At 37.2% G+C, this 23745-nt stretch overlaps 1 protein-coding gene across 5 annotated transcripts; it reads left to right on the plus strand.

Moving 5' to 3' along the window:
• The first annotated feature begins 4596 nt into the window (after positions 1-4596).
• On the plus strand, positions 4597-23126 carry TAC1 (tachykinin precursor 1). Of its 5 annotated transcripts, none has more exons than XM_075587283.1 (9): positions 4597-4834; positions 5745-5858; positions 6386-6645; positions 12721-12820; positions 14966-14989; positions 15844-15867; positions 17184-17237; positions 18116-18151; positions 22547-23126. In XM_075587283.1, the coding sequence occupies exons 3-8, from the start codon at positions 6535-6537 to the stop codon at positions 18118-18120; spliced, it is 318 nt and encodes a 105-aa protein (XP_075443398.1). In that variant the 5' UTR covers positions 4597-4834; positions 5745-5858; positions 6386-6534; the 3' UTR covers positions 18121-18151; positions 22547-23126. The 5 variants fall into 5 exon arrangements, with proteins under 5 accessions (XP_075443398.1, XP_075443399.1, XP_075443397.1 ...); XM_075587284.1 differs by having other exon boundaries at positions 5748-5858; XM_075587282.1 differs by lacking the exons at positions 4597-4834; positions 5745-5858 and adding an exon at positions 5990-6142.
• The last annotated feature ends 619 nt before the right edge of the window (positions 23127-23745 follow it).

Genomic DNA, 23745 nt, shown 5'->3' on the forward strand with positions numbered 1-23745 from the left:
ATGTCGGTGCTCTGAAGCATAATGGACAGGTGGAGGTGAAGGGAGTGTTCAACAACGTTGGCACATTGACACAAAGGGAGAAGGGGGCTTATTAAAGGTGCTTTTCATTTTCTGGGGTGTGATATGCTGTATACTGTAGTAGCCAATGTTTCCTTATCACCCAACTCAGATAGGGATGTTCATTATTCCTTTGGACTGCTGATTCACAATGCGGAGTTGGCACTCACGTTCAAGTTGATGAGTGAAAATGAGACAACGTAATTGCACACTGGAAGTTTCTAGCTAAGCACTTTCTTAACCTAGGTTTAACAAAGGTGCAGTTTTATGGCACATCTACAAAAATGCACTTGTAGATATAAAATGGTAGCCTCTGCCCCATATAAAAATGACAGATTTAATAACCTCCTGGTAGAGATATGCAAACTGTTTCTCAACAGTCTGCAAACCCAACAAAACTGGCAGTTTTTCTGTGAAAAAAATTAGCAAAAAATTGCAGTTTGTAAAAATATGCAGGATCATATGTTCCTGATGTGCAAAGTCACGTTTGTTATTTGACATAATTTAAGAATACATCAGTACTGTAAGCAAGCTTTGTTTCTGCTGGTATCTTCAGGGTCACAGACAAAGTCCTTCAACAGGGATCCTTTATTTTAAAATGAATTAAAGCAACAAATCACCTGGACTGGTTTGCCTGCCCCACCCAGTAACAGGGGTACTTCACTTAGGCTGAGCTTGCGCGCGTGTGTGCGCATGCAAGCGCCATTGCACAAAGTGCAGAATCCCTTGAGGCCGCTCCTAGTGCGCGCGCACACCGGAGTGACCGCGTTTTGAAAAGACAAAAAAATTGTCTTTTCAAGTGACGGCTGCGTCACGGCTGCGTCACGTCTGCGTCATGTGGGTGGTTCAGCCAATCACGGAGAACCAGCTCCGTGATGTCATAGCCACGCCCGGTCACGCCCTCCCCCCATCGCCTCCAAAATTATGAGCACAGATCGCTTGTGCTACAACAGCAAGAGCTCGTACTCTCGCAAGCAAGCGGAGTGTATGAGCTCGACCTTAGAGGGCAATGGAGACCGCAAGGGGTAGGTTTGCTTTAGGAACTGTGATCAGTAACTGGAAAGTCTCAATTCAGAAGGAAGTCTAGCATTTTAGCCAGAAGCTCATTCTTTCACCTCCGTTTAGACGAATCTTTATAACCTACTCTAACTTGTCCTCGCCTCTAGCTGGAAAGTCCAGGAACAGGGATTCAGCCGCACCCCTTAACTATTGTAGCCTTACATGGTCAACTAAAAACTGGAACTACAATAACTAAGAAATTAGAACTCTGGACTGAATTTAGAACTAACTTGGCCCAAGCTCAGCACCCTTAGTTATAACACCTCCCTGGAAGGTTCCAGAACATGCCACAAACTCCTTTCTAGCGTTTCCAGGACAACACATGTTACAATGTTGCAAAACCTTTCATTCTTACACATTTCCCATAGCAACTACCCTAAGATACGGATTTAACCTCTTAAACTCCAATATATTACAAGAGTTAACACTCTACTACTGTAACAAACAGTAATGGACGTTCAGGTCCGTTACAATACATAAAATAACGGACAGTCCATCAACTTGAATGGTCTGCAAGGTGTCTTCCAGCACAGGAAGGTGCCTTATGGCAGAAAACGGCTTAGAAAATATGAGCCATAATCTCTTCCTATCTGCCATTGTGAAGTGGTATTAAATGGTTTACATATGCAGGGAGCAAAGTTGAGAAAACAGTACAGGGCTGGCTCTTCATGTTATGATAGCCATTGTCACTGTGGTGTTTGCTGAGCTGCAAGCAAAACCAAAAGGGTTTATTGTGGTTTTACTGCACATAACAATTTGGATTAACGTGGATTTTAGAGGTTATTCAAAACTCAGATTATAAACCTGGTTCTTTTCTCCTCTAAAATGTATGCTTTGTTTGGTTTGCAGCACCCTATATTAAATACATAACATTGCTTAAAACTGGTAATTTGGTCCCTTTTGTTGTATGTTGATCATCAATAACTATGTTGTAATTTCTTTCCAATCTGCATGTGGTAGTTATAGGGCTACTGTAGGTATTCAGGGTTTGCTTCTGGTTTGGAGGAAAGTGGTAGAATGACCTTGGAGGGGGGTGGCGAGGGGGGGAGGGGAGGGGGGAGTAGCCTTTGATTAGTGCGAAGTCATGGCACACCATTCTATATCCATATTTGTAGTGACAGACTTTGCCTATGAATCAATTTTATTTTGTATAATTCCTTAACGCTCTGTTCTTGGCTGAAAACTGATTGAACAAAGCACTTTCACAAAAGATCTTCATAATAGTACCGTACCATCTTACATTGCAGGGATTTACTGCTGTTTGTTTGAAGTTGATAAATGATGGCTTATAAATTAATGTGCAGACGTCATACTGTAAGAAAACTGGCGCAGGCGTATGTGGAACATTCCTTTCTATTAGTGTGTACCTTTATGTGTGGAGATCTTTTGTTTGATAATGTCAGTTCAGCAACCTGTAGCAAACATGGTTAATAAGTGGTACTAGATAAAAACAAATATATCATGGTTATTGATGTAGAACAGTGTTCAACTCCAGTCTTTAACAAACAACATGTCAGGTTTTAAGGCTATGCCTGCTTCAATTTAGGTGACAAACACCGGGTCAGTCGTTTTGATTGAGCCACCTGTGCTGAAGCAGGGATGTTCTTAAAACCTGTTGTGGCCCTTGAGAACTGGAATTGGGCACCGCTGATGTAAAACACACATTGGCACTGTGCCAAATATATGTTAGCATGGCCAGGTTACTTTATCTTCCTATGAGCCTTAACAATAGATTAACAGCTACTCAATAAGGGAATTAAAATGTTACTTTGTACCATACTGTATAGTACATTTTCAGTTCTATGCCAGATTAAATTATTGTTAATTTTTTTTATTACATACCACCAAAGCAAGTACCAAAGTGTGTGGTGACCAACTGACCACTGACATACATAATATTTATCTGCAGAGCCTTTTGTGATTTATAAACTTGTACAGTATGTGCTTTATCACTTGAAATGTTGAAGCTGCTTTTTGTTTTCTGGATTGAGCTCAATATAGGGCATACTGTATGTAGGAGCTAACAATGGGGATAATCGGTCAAACATTGGGAATGGTTTATCACTCCAAATTAATACTGAAATAAAGATGTCTTTCTGAAAGATTCCAACTAAAAGGTACTCTGGTGGTCATTAACTCCATTTAGGAACAGTTAAATATTTTGTTTGAATAGTAAATGTGCATGTATTGTACACTTTTATAATATCCTCCTATCCAGCTCATGACTTTTACAAAACGCCAATGTATTAAATTGACTAAATGTCAGTATTATCTCTAAGCTCTAAATTAGTGTTAATTGCCTATTGTTTGCATTCCCTACAAAACATTAGTGAGACATCCAGGAAATTACTTTATCGGACCAAATCAACCTTGGATTACAGTTATTCAGCAACAAGGGAATTGGTTATGCCTGAAATGAGGCCAATGGAGGGACACGGTCTTGTCTATAGATTCCCCAGAGTTATTCCATTAAACTCTACATCTCACCACTCAGTCACAGCAAATGCAAAGGTAATGTCATACTGTACGTGCAAGGATCATTTAAACTTGAGTAAGGAGAACAGAAACACTTGTATAGCTTATATACTTCACATACTATACAAGAGCTCACGAAGCAGAAGCACACCTAGACATCCAAAGTGGTCAGTTATGAAATAGGTTTTACTGTACTTCATTTCCTAGTTTAATTAATTCAATTTTCCTGGAAAGTCCTATAAATTGCACATAGATTGAGATGTAACATGGCACATAGGCGTGAGAGAATAGAGAGATTTACATTTCACCGTAACAAGGATGGAGCTCTCAGCTGGGCATAGTGTAGTGATGCAGGCAGTACAGAAACAAGGGTTTAGAATGTAATATCTAGGGCACTATTCCTTTAATGGATCTTAATGTCCCCTGGCTGCTACTCATTATCTGTCTGACACGCTGTTTAGTTCAATTTCATATAATGTGTTTTTGTCCACAAGGAAGTGAAAAAAGGAGAGAAATTAGAGTGATTTGCGGTAAATGCTTTCAAGAAAGAACATTTCTGTAGTGATTTATCATCTTTGATCACCCCACAGTCATTTATCAGGAAATAAGGAAATAAACGATTAAAAATGAATACAAAAATGTTATCTAACATGCTATTGAGCACTGTGTGAGAAGCATTGTAGATCTATTCTGATAGTTACACATGATTTCACTGTTATTAATGAACAAAATCCCCACACTTTTTAACATTGTTTTAAGATTTAAAGAGGAGCACAGGGAAAACGGCTTTGTTAGAGAAATATTCCTATTTTATTTTACATGCAATATCAATAAAAACTTACAACAAGTTAAATCACGTGGACTGCGTGCTTCCCTCACACCACCGACGATCACGGAACGAGACCCAAGGCGTATCCTCTAGTCAGTTCAACCCGGACCACCACACGGTCAACAAACCGGAAGCAGACCAGGGCAGACCTCCCAACGTACCCCGCAAATCCTGCGAGAGCAGCACTCTCCTGAGTCACCAGGGGGAGGAATCTCCGCCTTGTCCTAAACGTGGTGTCACACGACGTTCTAAATTGTGGACACTTCAAGAACCCTCGATGCCCCGGTGGATCGCGGGAGAGTTTTGGAGCAGCGGGAACAGCCTGACCCAGGAAGAAAGGGGGGGATCCCTGATCAGCGCGGTCTCAACCTTTCTTGGAATTGTTTTAAGATTTAGCATTCATTAATATTCACGGTATTCCTCCATTTGAGAAAAATGACATAAATTACTATTAACGTACAGAATGTATAAAAATCTACTAACTTATATTTACATTTTCATGACATCATGATTTGGACGGCAATGCATATACATATTAATATTCTCATAGTACTTTCAGTGAAATCTTCTTGGTGTCATGCCTTTCCCATAAAGTAAGTCAGGTGAACTCATAGCAAGTGAGGATCACTTTTGTATTCTTGCAACAATCTCAAAACCTGCATGGTTTGCTTCAGTTCACCATTAAACCTCCAATCCTCTCTACTCTCCATAAAAAAGAAACGTTTATTTGTTTCCTGCTGTGAAATCCTTTTGGTGCTGCATCCAGCCACCCCACCCTTTTTACATTCCGTTGTTGCATTCTGAAGTTCTAATATAGTGAAAATGTTCCTTACAGAACAATTTAAATAGCCGCTACCATCCACTCACATTAAAAAGGCAGAAGCTATCATGCTGACAGCTGATGCCAGAAAAATAATAAACAGGTGAAAACGGATCAAACACGAAAGGTTTTGCAAAAAATAAGCACGGAATGTATCAGCACCTTGAAAACCAACAATTTATTGTATGTTACAGGATGACTTCCTTTTTTGATTTGTGGAAATGGTTCTTTCTAAATGACCTGCGTTGTGATTCTTTATTACAGGAGGCTGAAATTCATTTGAACGTACAGTAATGCTGGAATGTAGTGGTACATTATACTATTCGATGTAAATAACTTGGTATTAGCATGTAGAAGTCATAAGTCGTGTCCCTGGTATTTGAGATACCACCAGTCTTTTTACTGAGCTCTCCTGTTGATTAACATGCAAAATTGTTGATGATTAATCTCTGGTGACGAAGAATACAATATTAACGCATGTCATATCCTATGTGTCTACGTTAGCAGGGAAGAAAAGAACGAAAATTACGTCACTTCGAGCGAATGGCACCTAGTCATGGACATCAGCAGGTCACCTCCAAAGAATGTGTCATCTGAATTATCAGATGAAAAAGGGAGGTAGGATTAAAGGAGAAATAGGGAAGCCTCCAAATACTGTAATTGAATATTGATAAGAAATGCTGCTGGGGAAAATACGTCATATAGTTCCCTGCCTCATATGGTAAATAGACTGAGTGCAGTAATTAAATTTAGGAACACAAAGCTCCCTTGGACCTGCCCATCTCCACTTATATATAGTGGAGAGCTCTCCAGAGTGTATTCAGATAGATACCGTACATGCATACACACAAGCTGGGTGTGTGACAGAGGCAGAGAGAAAGCAGTCTTTCCACTGAAGTACAGTAAGTGCACATAGCAAGTGATTTAGGGCTCAGACCCTGCTTGATGCAGAAGTTGATTTTATGGGAAAGCTGCAGTAAAATGTATGTACTGTACGCTAAAAGTTTGATATATATTTAAAATACTTTTCTTTATAGGGTTAATACAGAGTATATAGCTGTATTAACGTGTGAATGATCTTTTCTGGTTTATTTGTTAAGTACTGTAGCAAGAGATTAAGTCACTTCTCTTATTTTCTGTTGCAGAAAGAGAACTTCTGATACTTGGGCTGCTGTAAAGACATTGCTATTCTTACAGTATCTTTCAGCCTTCAATCCTTTCTTCACACCTGCCTGACAGAAACAGTGCAGGTCATTTTTTTTCAGTCTACAGTTCTTCTCAGACAGGGGGTACTATGAAAATCCTTGTAGCTTTTGCTGTAATCCTTCTGGTTTCAGCACAAGTGTTTGCAGCAGAAATGGGACTCAGTGAAGACATTGACTGGCCTTACAGTGACCAAATCCAGGTGAGCTGCTTTATTAGTTCACGGTTTCTTAGCGGCTAACTAGATTAATGAGAAAATATTGGAAGGATTGTTTCTTAAGTAAATTAATATTTTTATCACAAGTGTATGATCTTTTTTTTTAATTTTTTTTTTAATTTGATTGCTCCAACCTGAAAATAATAATTAAAAAAAAAAACCCTCCTTCTATAAACTGCTTGTGTTATACTAGCATATGTGCAATTGCAGCTATCAAAATCATAACAATGGAGACTGACACTGCTTCATTTTGGCAGCTATTTCTTTACTTACTGTAATTTGTAAAATGACATTTCTCACCGTTAGAAAGGGCATGTTATTGCAATATTATTCCTAAACTACACGTACATCTTATTGCGTTTAACACATTTTCTTGCTAACAGAGAAAATTGCACCTTTTGTTAGCAATTGCCATACGCATAAGTATAGGTGTTACTAAATCAACATAATATTTGATATATACTGTAGTCAAAACTGTACAGTATAATGCATTTAAGTGTCTGTCAAAGTCTAACAGTGTTTTATCTATGGCGTACAATATATTTCAACATTATGCTTTTTGTTAGACGTGTTAACGTTAAATATGGGATGCCTGGAGCTACTGCATCCCCCAAAATGTAAAAAACATTATTAGATATTGTGTACACATCTTTTTATCAGTGATTAAAGTTTAACTATAGTACCTGCATTAATTTTTAAAAGAATGCTTGTAAAAACAGTGTCACTTGTAGGTACAGTAATAATGTGATTATGTATCACACTTTAAAGATGAAATGTACCCCACTCTGGGTAAAAATGTCTCTTGCAAAGTTTTTGGAACAAATCATTATGTTGTTTTAATTCAGTAAATTCATCAATCATTAAGGGTTAAGAACTTCTGTATTAATTGACTCATTAAAAAAACATAGTTTTACAGTAAAAAATGTAAATAAGTATTGAACCACAAGGATTTTAAAAACATGACTGGCAGAACTGGGAAAATGGTACAAATTAGTATTGTTCCACAGATGATTGTCCTTATTGACAATGAGTAATGCTTTTGCTCTTACTGTATATAGTAGTTAAGCTGAATTCTCAGAATGATCTGAGGTTTTAGGTACTGTAATTGCACAGTCAATGCACTTCCTCTTCCATGCGAGTAAATGAGTGCATTTGCAGAATGGAAATATTATTCTCACCATAGAGATACATTTATGGCATGCGAATATTTATGAGGGATTTGGGCAAAAACAGCATACAGTATTCATAGTCACATGAATGCATGCAATGCTTTGCTTTTCCAATGCGTTACTTACTCCTCTATTGCTGAGGATATCAAATCAAGCAAATGTGATATAGATGTAGGTCTCACAAAGCAAATATTACATGCACTGCATAATAGCGTTAGAGGACCCCATTGAACTTCATGTGCACAATTTTTATAGGACCAAAAAAAATGGGGGGAGGAAAAAGGAACATCCAACAAGAATTTAGAAATAATACTAATACAGTGGGCGCAAGTTTCCAAGGTGGAAAACCCTAAGCCACCTTATAAGGATACTAGAACAAAGACAAAAAAAGGCACTGCACAGCAGCTGCAGTAAACTGATATATTAGAAGGAAGATAGAATCCCAAATGGTACAATGTGGAAAAATATTAGAGCCAAAAAGGCAAATATCATTAGACAATAGAGACAAATATTAGAAACAAAGTTGCAGCATTCCCTTGGAGTGGGGACTGGCATAACGTTTTCAGGTGCAGCCCCTTAGTCAGTTTTCACCCACCATTAGGAAACACATACCCCTTAAACTGTTGCAAGATTCCCATGAAAACCTGTGTGCACATTGATGCCAGTCACACATGTAATATATTCAGATTCGAGTACAGTCATTAGTTTCCTAACTCATAAAAAAAATCCAATCTATCTAGTAAAATAGCCACTTCAATTAGGGGTTATGATTGAGTAAGTAGGTAAATGGATTTTACTAGATGGGCTGAACAGTACTTAAGTACTTGGAATTTCCATATGCCTTTCTATGTAAGTTATTAGTAGAACAATAAATTGTGCATAGATAAGAAGATCCCTAGGACGTACAATACATTTTATTTCTTAACAGAAGTTCCCATGAAAGTAACTGATTTTTGTCATATCTGAGATCATTTCTGATAGAAATACTTGTGGAATTGAATGCAGACTTCGTTTTATAGCTAACCAAATACAGGTGAGGTTACGTTTTACGGAAGAATTAGACCACAGTATTGCCTCTGCTAAATAATTAAATATTTATATTGAGGTCTAATAATACTTGTAGGTTGCAGTTAGGAAAACACACACTGTCACATTATGGGCTAGGTTCATTATAGGCTTTTAACAGCTTTCTTCTGTTTATGTGCTAGAACATGATGAAAGTGCAAAATACTGTACAATTTTTACTAATATCTTCAAGTGCCATTAAAAGGCACATTTCCATTAGTATTACATTTAGTAGTTAATCCTACTGAGAGAACCTACATAGTGCTCGTCATGTACTCGTAATTCGGCTCCAAAACCTATCTATCCTGTTTTATTTTAATTTAAGAATGTGTCCCTTTCGGTCATATACAGTATGAAATACAATTTCAGTAGATTTTCTTGGTATGATTTGCAATCATATTAGGATTATGCTATTGATACATTGTCTTACAAACCATGTTCTGCGCTTCACCTCAAGATAAGGTTTCTGTGTAACCCTTTTAAAGTCCCTCATACAAACAGGGTTACAGTGTAAGAACTCAAAACTAGACCGCAAACAGTTTGAGTAGACAATTTAAACCCAAGAGATTATGTTCCAAATTTGTTAACATATTTCATTGATGCACAAGGATGTTTAAAGATGATACCGTCAATGCTTGTCAAGCCTACGCACAATATACTTAATACAGAGCAGATAAGACTAACTGCATTATAACCTATAAATGGTTAATATTTATAATCATAATGAATGTGGAGTTGACTGCCTTATCTCTGGTTAGATACGCAGGGTCATTTTTACTATGTGATGCCATACCATAAGACACCTTACAGCCCATTCATTATATGCAACGACTTGTGTACACCATATTCAAACCATAAATGGTCTCATTCATCTTATTTGTTTACCTGGAAATAGCATTACTATTTTCATGTCATATGTTTGACCTTTTTTAATTCAAGTTAATTAGCTGTAAAGTCATTTATGGATTATTACTGCTCCGTAAAAATCCTGCATATCTAACCAGTTATGAGGCAGTCAACATCACAGTCATCATGCTATTACATTACAAGCCTCTATAGGTGACAATGCAGTTGGTCTTATCTTTGTATGAAGTAAATCATATGTAGACTTGACGCGAATTGATATTGCCAGTATCAAAAGTCACTTGCTGTGTCAAGCACCCTATCTGGTGAAATAGATTAGTGATTAATTTGATGTTTAATATTGCATTTTCTTTCAGCACTTGGAATCTCTATTTATAAAACAGAAGGCAATTACCCCAGTTATAAGTAATGTTTGTTTAAAGCATCAACTGAAAAAGAAACGTAGTGTATAGAAAATAATAATTATATATTTTACTTTCATGCTGTATTTCTGTTGTGTAAAATTGTAATCACTGGAAATGTACTAGTTTTATTCTGCTAGGCTCAAATAGGGAATTCTAGGCAAAGTTCTACACATGCAACATGCAGTCATTTTTACTTGAATATGTTACACTGGAGAGACTTACATTGAAGTGCTTTTATTGCTTTAAATAATCAATATGGTTCAATTATGTTCTTCCTTTTAAAATTCCCTACATTTTTTGTCAAGTAGATTAGTATGCAGTTGGGGGATTGAAATACAAGCGCACGGTGACAAAGTCACCTTGGGAGATCTGTAATTATCTTAAAGAGTGGTTCCGTTCAGCATGTAAAATGTGGTCCAATTCAGCATGTTGCAATTGAAACAACTATTTGTCAGTGCTCAAATACACCAATCCAAGTTATTGATAAATAACTTTGCTCAGGAACAACTAATTGGTTCAATTAATTAAGTCAGGCTCCTGACCTAATACAAATATGCACAGAAACTAATAAGAAACATATATTTCCTTTGCAACGTTCTCATCCAAACCGAAGTATTTAATTAAATGATCTTACAAATCGAGTACACAAAATAAGGGTTATGTTGAGTAAAAATGTGACAAATACCCTCCCCCGTACAGCATAGAGCAAAGAAAAAGCACTGGCATGTCTCAACAGGTCCCCAATCCTGCCTTTCCCCATATGCTGAGTGACTATGGGGAAAGGCAGGTCTTTGGAACTGCCTGAGACATGTAAGTGTGCTCATACTGTAAGTGTTTTTACATCTTTCAAATACAACCCAGTGTTTTCGTTTCCAGTAATGTGGTTCTTTTATCCATGTATTGTTTTGATTGCATCTTTTTTTAGTATCTAACATACTGTGTTTCTATATAAGAAAGCTATAAATGTATTAATGTGTTACTTGTGCATATGCAAACCATATTTGCTCTGATTCATTTAATTTTGTTTACTTAGAAATAGCATCACTGATTTTCCAGGCATATGTTTGACCTGTTTTATTTTGTGAGCATGGGTTTTAATAAGGAATTACTTTCTAGACTCATTTCAGTTCTGAATGTTATTTCACCTAATGAATCTTGTTCGGATTAGGCAGTGAAGGGTCATTTAGGGGAAAAAAATCAAATACAGTACCCTGCAGTTTCCACTTACAATAAAAGATCTAAGTTAAGCCAACATGATATATTGTATTTTAGTCATCAAAAGTTGGACTTTTTACAAGACAGGAAAATTATTTATAATTTCTTGTGTGTTTCATGTTAACACAAAACAAAGGTAATCTAGCTATAATTTGAGCACTTATTGTTCCCACTGTGAAACTGCAATTTCAAAAGCATAATGTTCATAATTGTTTTTTGCACGTTTAATAATGACTTTTCAATACTTTGTAGAGTTGTTGTGTTGTATATACTTTGTCATACTCATGCAATGAGTGACATCTCCTTCTTCGAGTTCAGCTTTGCACACATTTCCTTTATTACAATGTCTCCCTATTAAAAACGGCATTTATTCTTTAACTTGACTTTTCTAATTCAAGGCTTTCCACTCTATGTACATCTACATCTCTTGGTTTGTTGCTAACTGGGTCCTGAATACGGCATTATCTTGCCTCCTTCCTTTGTGTTTCTTCTATCCACTGTCTGCTTTTTTTTTGGTACTGATTTCTGATTATTTTTAGCCCGTAATTTCTTAATCCCAAAAACGAAAGACCCGTCGTATGGATGAAGTAGTCGCCGAATTAATCATGGGGCAATTTAATAAAATGTAAAGCATGTGATCAGGCACAAAAATCTCAGCTACGATTGGCCACTTTGAATCATATATGTTGAATTGTCCCCTTAGTTTTTTTTTGATTTATACATTTATTCCTGTTATCTTTGAATGTCTTCTATTGCACCACTTCTGAAGGAATAGTCTCTAATGGGACCAAAAGTACTTAATTAGCAGTGAAATTAACATGTTTAAGGGGTTAAATCTAGGCGATTGACAGTAAAAAAAATATTATATTTTTTAAAGTTGTTAAACATAAACTGAGACTTTGGATGGGTTTTCTTTCATATATACGTACCCCCTTTTTAGTATGACATCACTACATGCTGAGCAGGAGTTTGTGCAGACAAAGACCCTCTCTGCACTCCCACCTTATATTTAATGTCTTCTAACAGGTTCCTTGAAGAATTCCCACCCTAACTAAACAAAATCTTCTTAATTTCCCAAGAAACCCAAAAAACTAAATATTTTGTTTAAGTGTGATTATATCGGGTCATGGAAGACAATGATAGCGCAATTTGAAGTTGTTTTCAAAATGTTATTTGCAACCTTAACAGGGGATCACACCTTACAGTAAGAATCTACAGTATTTCTCATGGTGTCTGTCTTGCCAGGTCTTAAAATGTTTGAATTTTGTTACCTTTTGAAACATATATTTTATTAGCTTATATTGATTCAATTGTCATCTCTTTATAATTTGCTCATATTTTAGGAGGAATTGCAAGGACCAGTACTTGAAAATTTACTCCAGAGAATTGCTAGGAAACCGAAATCTGACCAGTTCTATGGCCTAATGGGAAAACGAAACAATGGTAAGAATTTAGCAGCGGGAAGAATAGGTTATTAGATTATTTGCTCTTAAATAATTCTGTAGTGCAGTGACTCAAGCTGTACATTTGGCAATGCATGTTGTACATTTTCTTAATGCCCAGCCAGGTCTGTATTTGAAACACTATAGAATGTGCCTTTACACACTGAGCCACTCGTTCAGTCCTACGCTATGCGATGACCTTGTGCACATATTATTATCTTCAGAGCCAGTATTTTTCCAATTCGGTTACTAATCCAGAATACTCCCATGGTACTGATGCCCTTTCTAATTATTTCAATATTTCTATGTTTCATACTTAAGTCGTTTCCAATTCAATATAGATATACAGGTAGCATGTAGACTTCCTACTTAAAGATGACCAAATCTTGTGTACATAGGATATACAGTAGGAATATAAAATGACATTTGTAGAAAATTGCGTCTTACACGCCACAAAAATATTTGAGATATCTGTGGGTATAATAATGAGAAGCGAACCATTTAAAAGTCAATTTGGTAAAATAAATTCCTTCATGAGCCACAAAGACATGATGGTAAATCTTACATCGTTATTTCACCTTTTAAAATGCTTTTCCAACATACAATATTCCCATGATAGTTTTTCTTACTGTGTTTTTATAATGTGCTAGAGATGGGGTGGCCAACCCATGGCCTAAGGGCTGCATGTGGCCCTTCAGTGCTTCATGTGCGGCCCCTGAAAGATAAAAATAAAAAAAACAGGGGTCTGACTGCAGACAGTGCAGGGAGACTTGGAAGAGGAGCAAATGTGCCCCCTAGCCAGCTCCTCTTCTCCTATGTACAGTACCAGCAATCCAGGTGGGCTCCCAAGCAGCACAGTGTACAGTGAGTATAAACCCTGTCTGCTGAGAGCTCCATGTGGGGCTGGCTGTTGAAACAGGAGAGCAAGGTAGGGACAATCACCCCACTACTTTCCTTGTCCCTGCTTGTTCCCCTGTTCCCCCCCCAACTTCCCCCATTCCCACCTTGCCCCCCACTGCTCCATCTCCCCATGTCACCCCCTCTCCCCATGTCACACCCTCTGCCCCCCTCTCCAAGTATCACTCACTGCACGTGTCACTCTCCCCCTTCCCCATTGTCACCCCTCTTCCCCACCTCCCCATGTGTCTTCCCCTTTCCCCCCTCCCCATGTGTCACCCCACTTCCCCCTTCACATGTCACCCCCTCTTCCCCCTCCCCTGTGTCACTCACTCTTCCCCCCTCTCCATGTGTCAATCCTTCTTCCCCCTCCCATGTGTCACTCACTCTTCACCCCCTCTCCCACCCCCCTCCCACTCAGTGTCAGGTTAACCCTGTGTCAGTGTATAGTGCTGTCAGGTTATGTCCTATCAGTGTATGGTGCCGTCAGGTTATGTCCTGTCAGTGTATAGTGCCGTCAGGTTATGTCCTGTGTCCTGTGTGTGGTGCCGCTGGCTACGTCCCTGTGTCAGTGTATAATGCTCTCAAGTTATACTCCACGCTACACATGGATGCAAAGCATAACCTGACTGCACCATACAGTACACTGACACGGGCAGGTTATGCTCTGTGTAAGTGTATACAGGTATTCATTTGAATTTTTTTTCTTTTTGTGACCCTTTGACAACGAGACAGGTAAATTCTGGCTCCAACTTCAAGTCAGGTTGGCCACCCCTGTGCTGGAGCTTTTTTTGTTTATATAAATAGTTTCGAACATAACATGTCAGAGTCAAAATGGCATTGTGTAAATTAGTTGAAGTGCAACATTTGTATATTGTAGATATATGGCAATGATGAGCTTACCACACAGGGCCCTTGTTTTTAAAACCCTAGCAGCGGTTTAGCACACAGTATTGTCGCCCACTTCAGGGTTATAACAGTGCCTTATGCTCAAGTGCTACAGTGGGGCAGGAATCCTTGTATATGAACACAAGCAATTAGTCTGAGCATAGTCTATTCTTCTAAGTTGAAAATTATTATTTATTTCAGTCTCATTTCATTCATTTTTTAAAGTGGACTATGGGGGTTTAAAATGTTTCTCTCTGTTATTTGAAACTGCTTTAATGAAACCATCACAAACTGTATAATCACACAAACGTGCTTAATATTACTTTTACTGTAAACTGAAACACTCTTTTTTTTCTTTTAGGATTGGGTCAAATTTTTCGGAAACGTAAGTTGGAGAACTGTATTTGTTATGGCAGTGTTATGTAAAATTGTGGTATACTATTTCAATGCACACATGTAGCAGGCTTCATTGTACTGTTTTGGTGGGCTATGTGTGTATATCTTTATTACTACAGCACCCACAGCTGTACTTAGTGCTACATGGGTATAGGGAATTATAGTACAATAAGCGCAACAAAAAAGATGAGACAATAGGAAAGGAAATCCCTGCCTCATGGAATCTAAGTAAGCATCTCTATGTGGTGGAAGGTATTGTGATATTATACACCAATAATGCCATGGAAGACTATGGAAACACTGGGATATTCTGTATTATAGCAGTATACAGTATTTGGTGTTCTCTAGGGAGTGATGATGCCTCTTACATCTGTATACAATACTGTACTTTAATTCTTGACTTGAATGACAGAATGGTTTACAAATTCCTATGGTGTTAAAGAGCTCTTTCTGAGATTTTGGTAAATTAATCTGCTGTTCCCTATCCTATGTCTCTTTGAGGACTCCTCCCATCTTTTTGGTCTGCTCATGCTAATCTTTGGGACACCTCCTTCCATTCTTTTCCTTGTTAGGCACTTTCTACTTTCCAATTAATGTTTTTCTAACCCTGATTTGAGGTGAAATAAGTACGGATCATTTTTTTCCCCATCAACACAATGCCTGCTGTAAACACACATACAGTATTTATGTTATTGGGCTCCTTTCAATTTGTGGTATAGCCCATGTCTATTATTGTCAGGATTCTACTTTATAGTAAACCGTGCATAATATGCAAGTGGAATATATGCAATACAGTGAAAAATTAAAGACATTGTGAGTGGGCACGTTATTTTTTTCTTCTAGGATTTGGTCAAATATCTCGCAAACGTAAGTTGGAAAATATGTGCATAACCTATATCTGTAAAAGAGAAACTGATCAGCTGTATTTAGAACATGCATACCCCTTATCTACTGTATTATACAGACCTGTCTTATTAGGTTTATGGTTAATCTTCTAAAAGAGCAAATTAGCAACGGCAACATGCAGAATGCAGTTAAGGAGGAGAATGTGAGTGGGTTCAAATAAAAATGTCTGTGAATCAAATATAGTAGGCAATAGAATTGTGCAAGCAGCTTCATTCTGAGCAACATACATACAGCTACACAATATTTCTGGGGGACACATACTGATACTTAGCAGCTTCATCTAAAGATCATCTGTCACTGATATTCTGCTGTTCATGTTTCAGCGTCACATTTAAAAAGAAGTTTGAACCATCATATCCATATCATTATAAAAAAACAATCAAAACATTATTTTGACAACACTTGTCAGTGTATAAAACCTTCCCAAATAAATAGTATGTACTGTATGTAAAAAAAAATGTAATATGAACAAAAACATAATTAAGAGTAATTAAATATTTCACCAATTTAAATTCATGAAATTACTAAAAAAAAAAATTCTTTGATTAGTATAGGGACTTTTTTAGATGGCTGAATAAAGATATATTGGAACATCATACTGTAAGTAATAGACAAATCATTATTCTGACCTGAAAGCAGCATTTCCAGACAACTGAATGAACACCCTTACAAAGAGAAAACAATGCACACACAGCACACCACGGATTAGATATAAAATAATATTTTAATATTTTAATACCATAAATACCATTATGGTATTAAAATATTATATTATTTTATATCTAATCCATGGTGTGCTCTGTGTGCATTGTTTTCTTGTCGTTTTGGGAGCTCCTTTTGGAGTTCTCACTTATAGGAGTGTTTGAGGAGTGGCTCCTCACATGGAGCTGCAAACGGATTATTTCCAATTTATTTTATTGTCCGCACAGGCTCAGAAACTTTACTACTTGCTTATCCCTACAAAGTGGTTGGATATTGTATACAAATTAGAATAAGATAGACGTCTACTTTTGTACATAAAAACATTTTTTTTAGTTCAGTTAATGCTGTTTGTTTGTAAAAGTTTGAGATGTATTAAGTTATTACTTTTTCGAAATTGACAGTAGATTGACATGAGCAAACGGATTAGACTTGAACCTTAATACAGAATGAGGATATGTGTTTCTACTTGAGACTGATGAAGAATTATTTATTCCTGGGAATAATTTTTAAATGAAGAAAAAAAAAAGATGTTGAAATGTATTAAAACACCATCCGTCAAATGTATATTTTTTCAGGGTATAAATCAGATTCCTTTTATGGACTTATGGGCAAAAGATCTTTATATTCTGGTATGTATTCATCCTGTTTGTGACTAACAGGAAATCTTAAATCATACTGATCATATAATTACAAGTAGAGATGGGTGAATCAGCCCAAATCCGTTTCCGGATTTTTGCGCATTTCCCCCCCAAAATCCGTTTTGTGGTGTAAAATCCGCAAACGGATTGGATCCTTTTTAATCCACGCGGATTCATCAAACAACGCCATTGGATACAATCCGTTGACGGATTTGTAGAATCCAGTCTGAGGATTCAGCAACTCGTTGGCAGAGTCTTAAAAATTCGCTAACGGATTGCAGAATCCGTGGAATGTAGTGGCAATAATAATAAAAAGTCTGCAAAACACGAATTGCCAATTGATCTGCGGAAATCCGCAGACCAAAGGGCCCAGCAACCCGCTGCAGATCCAAAACCGCATAAAAAATTCTCCCATCTCTAATTACAACACGTGATTCTTCACAGATTAGAAAACATGAAATTGGTAAGACTTTCTGAAACTGTTTAACAAATAAATGGTAGGGTTAGCCTCAGAGCATGGAGAGTAGCCTCAATGTAATGTTTTGTGTTTCTATAACCAATAAATATTTACAGTGCAATGTGCACATGACGTCTCAAATAGTGCTTAGTCGGGCTACATTTTGAAGGCTATCTTTTTTAGTTGGGCCATTTTGAATGACAACATTTAAATGATGAAAAATGGCAACAAGCCAACGGATAAGGGACATTTTGTTTGGATGGTTAATGTAACATATTACAGTTTATAGCTAAATGTAATTAAAATAGAACAAGTATATTTTTTAAATGAGTCAGTTTGAAGAGCAGCAGAATTGCATTGGGTTACCATTACCAATATCATACTGCATGAAGCATGTCCATTAATCTTCTAGGTTAATCTGTTTGCCATCTATCCAGAGCAAGACTAAGTAAGTTACAGTATATCTTTCCTTCTTTTGTGAAAACACAACTCCTTTAACTGTGTTGACCTAGGATTGCTCTACCATCTATTTTTATTTGCTCTTACCTTGTTTGTTCCATATTTTCTGTAAGTCCATGTTCATCTAACTTTAATTAAAATAGGACCCCTCCAAAAATTCAAAATGTAGGAATCATTGGGGATTATAGGATATACTGTACTTGAAATATTCCATTTTATACATGTATGGATTCATTGCCATATCGGTATCAGAAGATAATCCACCAAGCCATATCACTGCCATTGTACCCTATGCTGGATTCACCATATACTTTCATAGTTCTTGTTCGCCCACTAAAATCCACTAGATGTTTTCTGCACTTTCTTTGAAAGCCTCGTGGTACAGTATCTCAGTATCTTGAAAATTCAATGCTCTTTTTTTTGTTTTTGGTAATGTATATAATGGTTTTAAGTTAATGTCTATCAATCTTCTTATGGTGAAAACATTTGTTTTATACATTTACATTTCCCAATGAATCACATTTCAGCAAATAACACTGAGCATTATTCTTAAGCATGGATAATAAAGACAACTGTGTTCAATAAGATCACAGTGCAGAATATTTAATTTGCTATTTGACAAAGCAGAAAAGGGCTGATAAATAACTATAGGTTGTAAAAGATTAGATCTGTGCCTCCTTCTTTTCCTTGGGATACTTATAATGAGGAAAACTCATCTGTAACCTCAAACTCTTATTTAGACAACTTCATAAACAGCATTTTATGGGTTATGTTTTAACTTGAGAATTTGATTTCAACTATAAAGAGTTTCCAATCATACTGGCATAGCCATAATTTCACAACAACAAGAGTTTTGTATGTACTGTAGCACTCCTATAGGAACATACAGATGTAACAAGCACTATAACTCTGTTAACGCTGAATAACGCAATACAGTACATTGTTAATATTGCACTGTTTTAAGGCGATAACACACACATTACCAAGTTTTCAATAGTGTGTGTGGTAGTAGTGCGGCAGCATCAACACATTTCCTTAACAGGAGTAATAAAGCCTGCTACATCTATAGTAGGAGTGAGGTGTCCGTTTTGTCTCCACCAGACAAAAGAACATATATACTGTAAACAGTACATATATTTAAATATACATACAGTGTGTATGTTTGTATGTGTGTATATATATATATATATATATATATATATATATATATATATATATATATATATATACCATGGGAGCGATGCAGCACAGGAGGAAGACAGCTGGTGGTGGAAGAAAAGGACCATATAAGCAGAGGAAAGGAGATAGACAGCGGGCGGTGGCGGCAGCAGGAGAAGACCATGAGACCATGTGAGCAGAGCGGCACAGGAGAATGGTCGGCGATGAGCTCTCACCACTGACCATTCTCCTGTGCCGCTCTGCTCCGCTCACATGGTCTCGTGGTCTTCTCCTGCTGCTGCCACCGCCTGCTGTCTAACTCCTTTCCTCCACTGGCATGGTCCTCTTCTCCCACCACCAGCTGTCTTCCTCCTGTGCCGCACCGCTCCCGTGGTATTCAGTCCTCCTGTCCTGCCGCTGCCGGTAAGTCGTGTGAGAGGGTGGGGGGAAGGGGGGGCGGGGACAGATGTCGGAAAAAATGGAGTGTCTGATAACCGAAAGTCGGATAGCCGAGACTCTACTGTATGTATATATATATATATATATATATATATATATATACAGTATATAGGCAATACGATACCGCATCAAGATGAAATATCAGAGGCAGCACTCCAAATGGTAATCAAAATATTGTATTGAATCAACAAGACATCATTCCAGAATGATGTCTTGTTGATTCAATACAATATTTTGATTACCATTTGGAGTGCTGCCTCTGATATTTCATCTTGATGCGGTATCGTATTGCCTAAATTATATTATAGGATTTGCACCCAGTATTTTGTTGATTCAGACGGAGTGCTTGTGGTTCTTTCAAACTGCTATATATATATATATATATATATATTAGGCAATATATATATACTTCAGAAACTAGAGCTCAAGTTTGATAATATTAAAGAAAGAAAATACTAAAAAAACAGAAAGTGTGTACTGCCGGTTTATTGTATCGTTTTTGTTTTTAAAATATATGCATTTTGATTTCTAAATCCACACCATATTTAGAGGCTTAAGTCATGTACTGAGCTAAAGATAGTGAAATAAGAGTTATACTCAATATTCTTCCTTACCAGATATGTCTTTGAAATAATTCAATCTAATTGAGCCAATCTAATAATTCAACAGTAATAGTTTATAGTATGGGTAAATACTGACTATATTTATTATCTACAAATTAATGCAATGTCCTTAACCCCAATTGCATCTTATTGGCAACTAAATTCATAAACTAACAGTAAAATATGCAATGCATATTTTCCCAAACTGATATGTATGCAGTATTTACCATATATATCTTGAGAGAAAAGAATTCCAAAGGTGGTGACAACGGTGGTGAGCCACTGTACAGTAAATGCATCACATTCACAGTGGGATTAGCACTCTCATAAATCCTTCATTGAGTTTCTTATGGTTGAGCGACACTCCGGTCCTTGGTGGGACCTTTTTCACAGCAGTGGTAGCACATACAGATCTTTGCATTTGATAAAATAAGCCCTTCACTGCTAGAGGGAATTAAAGGGGTTACATGTCCTATGAGTCCCTGCACTGGAGAGCTTATAGTTTTGTCCTTTGGTGCCTGAAGGTCAAAGGGTCATAAAGCATGGGGTATTTAATTGACACTTTTTTCAACCTACATCTACCAGGTCTCTCTTTGTGCTCAATATCTTCATCTATTTGTCTCATTTTCCTCATATTCCTTCACGATTCTGTTTTACACTTCTGTCCTCACCTTTTCCAGCTCGCCCCCTCGGCCTTTGTCTTTTACTTTCTTTGTACTAACATGACATATGCTCTTCCTGCCTTCCTCTCTCTCTTTACTCTAGATCCCCCAAACCCATTCCTCTTCTTACCATCGTTCTCCTCTCTTTTACGGACACCATCCTTTTTTTTCCATCCAGCCCAGTGTATTTCTTTACAACCTTACCTGTGCCTTCATTTTTAAATGGGGACTTGTAATAGCTAGCAAATAGAGGGAAGAAAATGTTGCTGCTTTGAAGTCTGTGAGGAAAGTAATGGGGAAGACAATTATTGGCAATTTTTATCCAGTGTATTTCTTGTTGTCAATTTATCAAACTTTTCCAGCAGCTTAAATGGGACACAAAATCTACATCACATTTACAGTATCAAAGGAAAACAATCCCATAGCTTTCAATTGGATTGCTTTCCTTGGACAAATATGGCTATGTTTTTTACACCAATTTTGCCCATCTTTTGCAGCCGGGAGATTTTTTATAAATATACTCGTATTTCATCCATAGTTGTCCATAAAATTACAATTTTTTTCCTTAATCTGAAAGCTTGAAATACGGCATGTTAGCACTCTGCACAGGTTAGAACAATATATCACAACAAAAATAGCAACATATTAATAATGGTCCTTATACCTGCTGCCATCATGCCTGATGGATCTCCATGCTCTTTGTATCTTTTTGTCCATCAAGTCCATACACATATTTACAATTACAAGGTAAAGAGGTTATTATGTGGAATATAAGTAAAATAGAACAAACTGCAAGTCCGACAGAACAAGCCCTGGAAATATTTAGACCATTGGAATAACATTTTTAAACCAATTTTAAGCCTACAGTAAATCAGGTTACTGTAAAGGATGCAAACATATTGTAAGTGAAGGACAGGGAAACTAGAATGAGTGTTATGATCAATAAATAGCAAAACTCTGCTTCAGCATACAGTATGCTGACTTGTCTAAGGCAGGGGTGCTCAATCACAAACCTCCAGCGCCCACCCCCCCACCAAACAGGTCAGGTTTTCAGGATATTCCAGCTTCAGCACAGGTCTGAGCCTCTCATTGAGCCACCTGTACTGAAGCAGGGACTGATTTAGCCACCCGTGCTGAAGCTGGGATATCCTGAGGGGCTTGAAAACTTGAGTTGAGCACTCCGACTCTAAGGTATACAGCAAAATGATGTGAATAATGAAGGGAATATTACATTATGTATTACTGCTAAACTAAATTGCTAACAATTGGATTGTCTATCCTCTGCGGTTGTACTTGTTAACAACCAAGTTTAAACTGCAAATAACATATTATTTGTCTTTTTCATTATAAATCACTTTCTCGATCTGACAGGGAAGTACAATTTTTCATCTGTCATTTGGTTGACACAAGTCTAATACAGTAAACAGTGTACTGGATACTTTTTTGTTATTGTAATTATTTGTTATCTTTGTGTTATACAAGATATTTCTTTCTTTTTTGCAGGGTTTTCAGAAAGGAACGCAATACAGAATTACGAAAGAAGACGCAAATGAGACTTCTCCTGTGCTATTTGTTAAACTTCATTCATTGAAACATTAGATGAAGTGTAATATATAATACCCACTGTAAGGAATCCTTATTTATTTTAAGATTGATTGTTTTAGCTTGTATATTCAATAAAGTTATTTTTAATAGTGTGGCAATGATACTTGTTATCTGAGTGTACTGTGATTATCCAGCGGTCTCTTTGTGAACTACAGTTTGCTGTAGGTGTCAAAATAGAGCAAGCACATCACATGACCAGAATTCGGAAAATGACCTATTCATCGGATAGGAAATGCTGAAATGTTGTCACATTATGTTCAAAACCATAGCAGAGAAAAAACAATGTATGTGTACAGTGAGTCCATTTGTTTCCATGTTTAAAAAAATACTGTCATTTTGTTATCAAGATTACATTTGTATCATTGCAGCATGTTTTTTTTGTTTTTTTTTTAAATGTGAATCCTAAGTCTTCATTTCACAGTCTAGATTTTTCTGATAGTGGCACTTTGAATAAAAAAACTTGAGATTTTGCAACATTTTTCCGTGTCAGTAGCATATTCATTTTCAAAGGTCTTCACTCTATAACCTTTCCTGATTGGGCCTATGTATCATTCCTTGTATATTAGATCAAAGTGCTTTTTTCTTCAATTTGCACTGCAATATATCTGGGTCTGGCAGCATGTACTGTATTATTCCTTTGTGTGTCATTTGCTTGTATTGTACAGATGTAGCAAGACTTACAGTCCATGTGGGTGCGGAAAAAAATATGGAAAACGACGGCGCGATCACAGCATGATTAGGGCCCCTTTGCAGCCACAAAGACAGCACATTTTGTGGCCCGGAAGGTTTAATGCAACAGGAGCCCATGCTTTTAATGGGACACCACATAGTTAATCCTTTGCTTGAATGAGCCATCTGCAAGCATAGAACTCACAGGTAATCAATCACCTGTAGATTTGGTCATGTACATCATCAAGGGAGCTGGACAGGGCTATGTGTCCTTCCCAGCCTGTTTGATGTAGATATCCAAATATGGCCATACAGTATAGCCTCCCCTTCATGATGTAGAGACTCATAACAGCAACTACGTCATCCAGGGGGAAAGAAGCACAGCCCAGCCCAGCATATCTTATCTTCAGCGCTGCTGGGACACTGAT

This window comes from Ascaphus truei, chromosome 2 (genome assembly GCF_040206685.1).
Source record: "Ascaphus truei isolate aAscTru1 chromosome 2, aAscTru1.hap1, whole genome shotgun sequence".
NCBI classification, from domain to species: domain Eukaryota; kingdom Metazoa; phylum Chordata; class Amphibia; order Anura; family Ascaphidae; genus Ascaphus; species Ascaphus truei.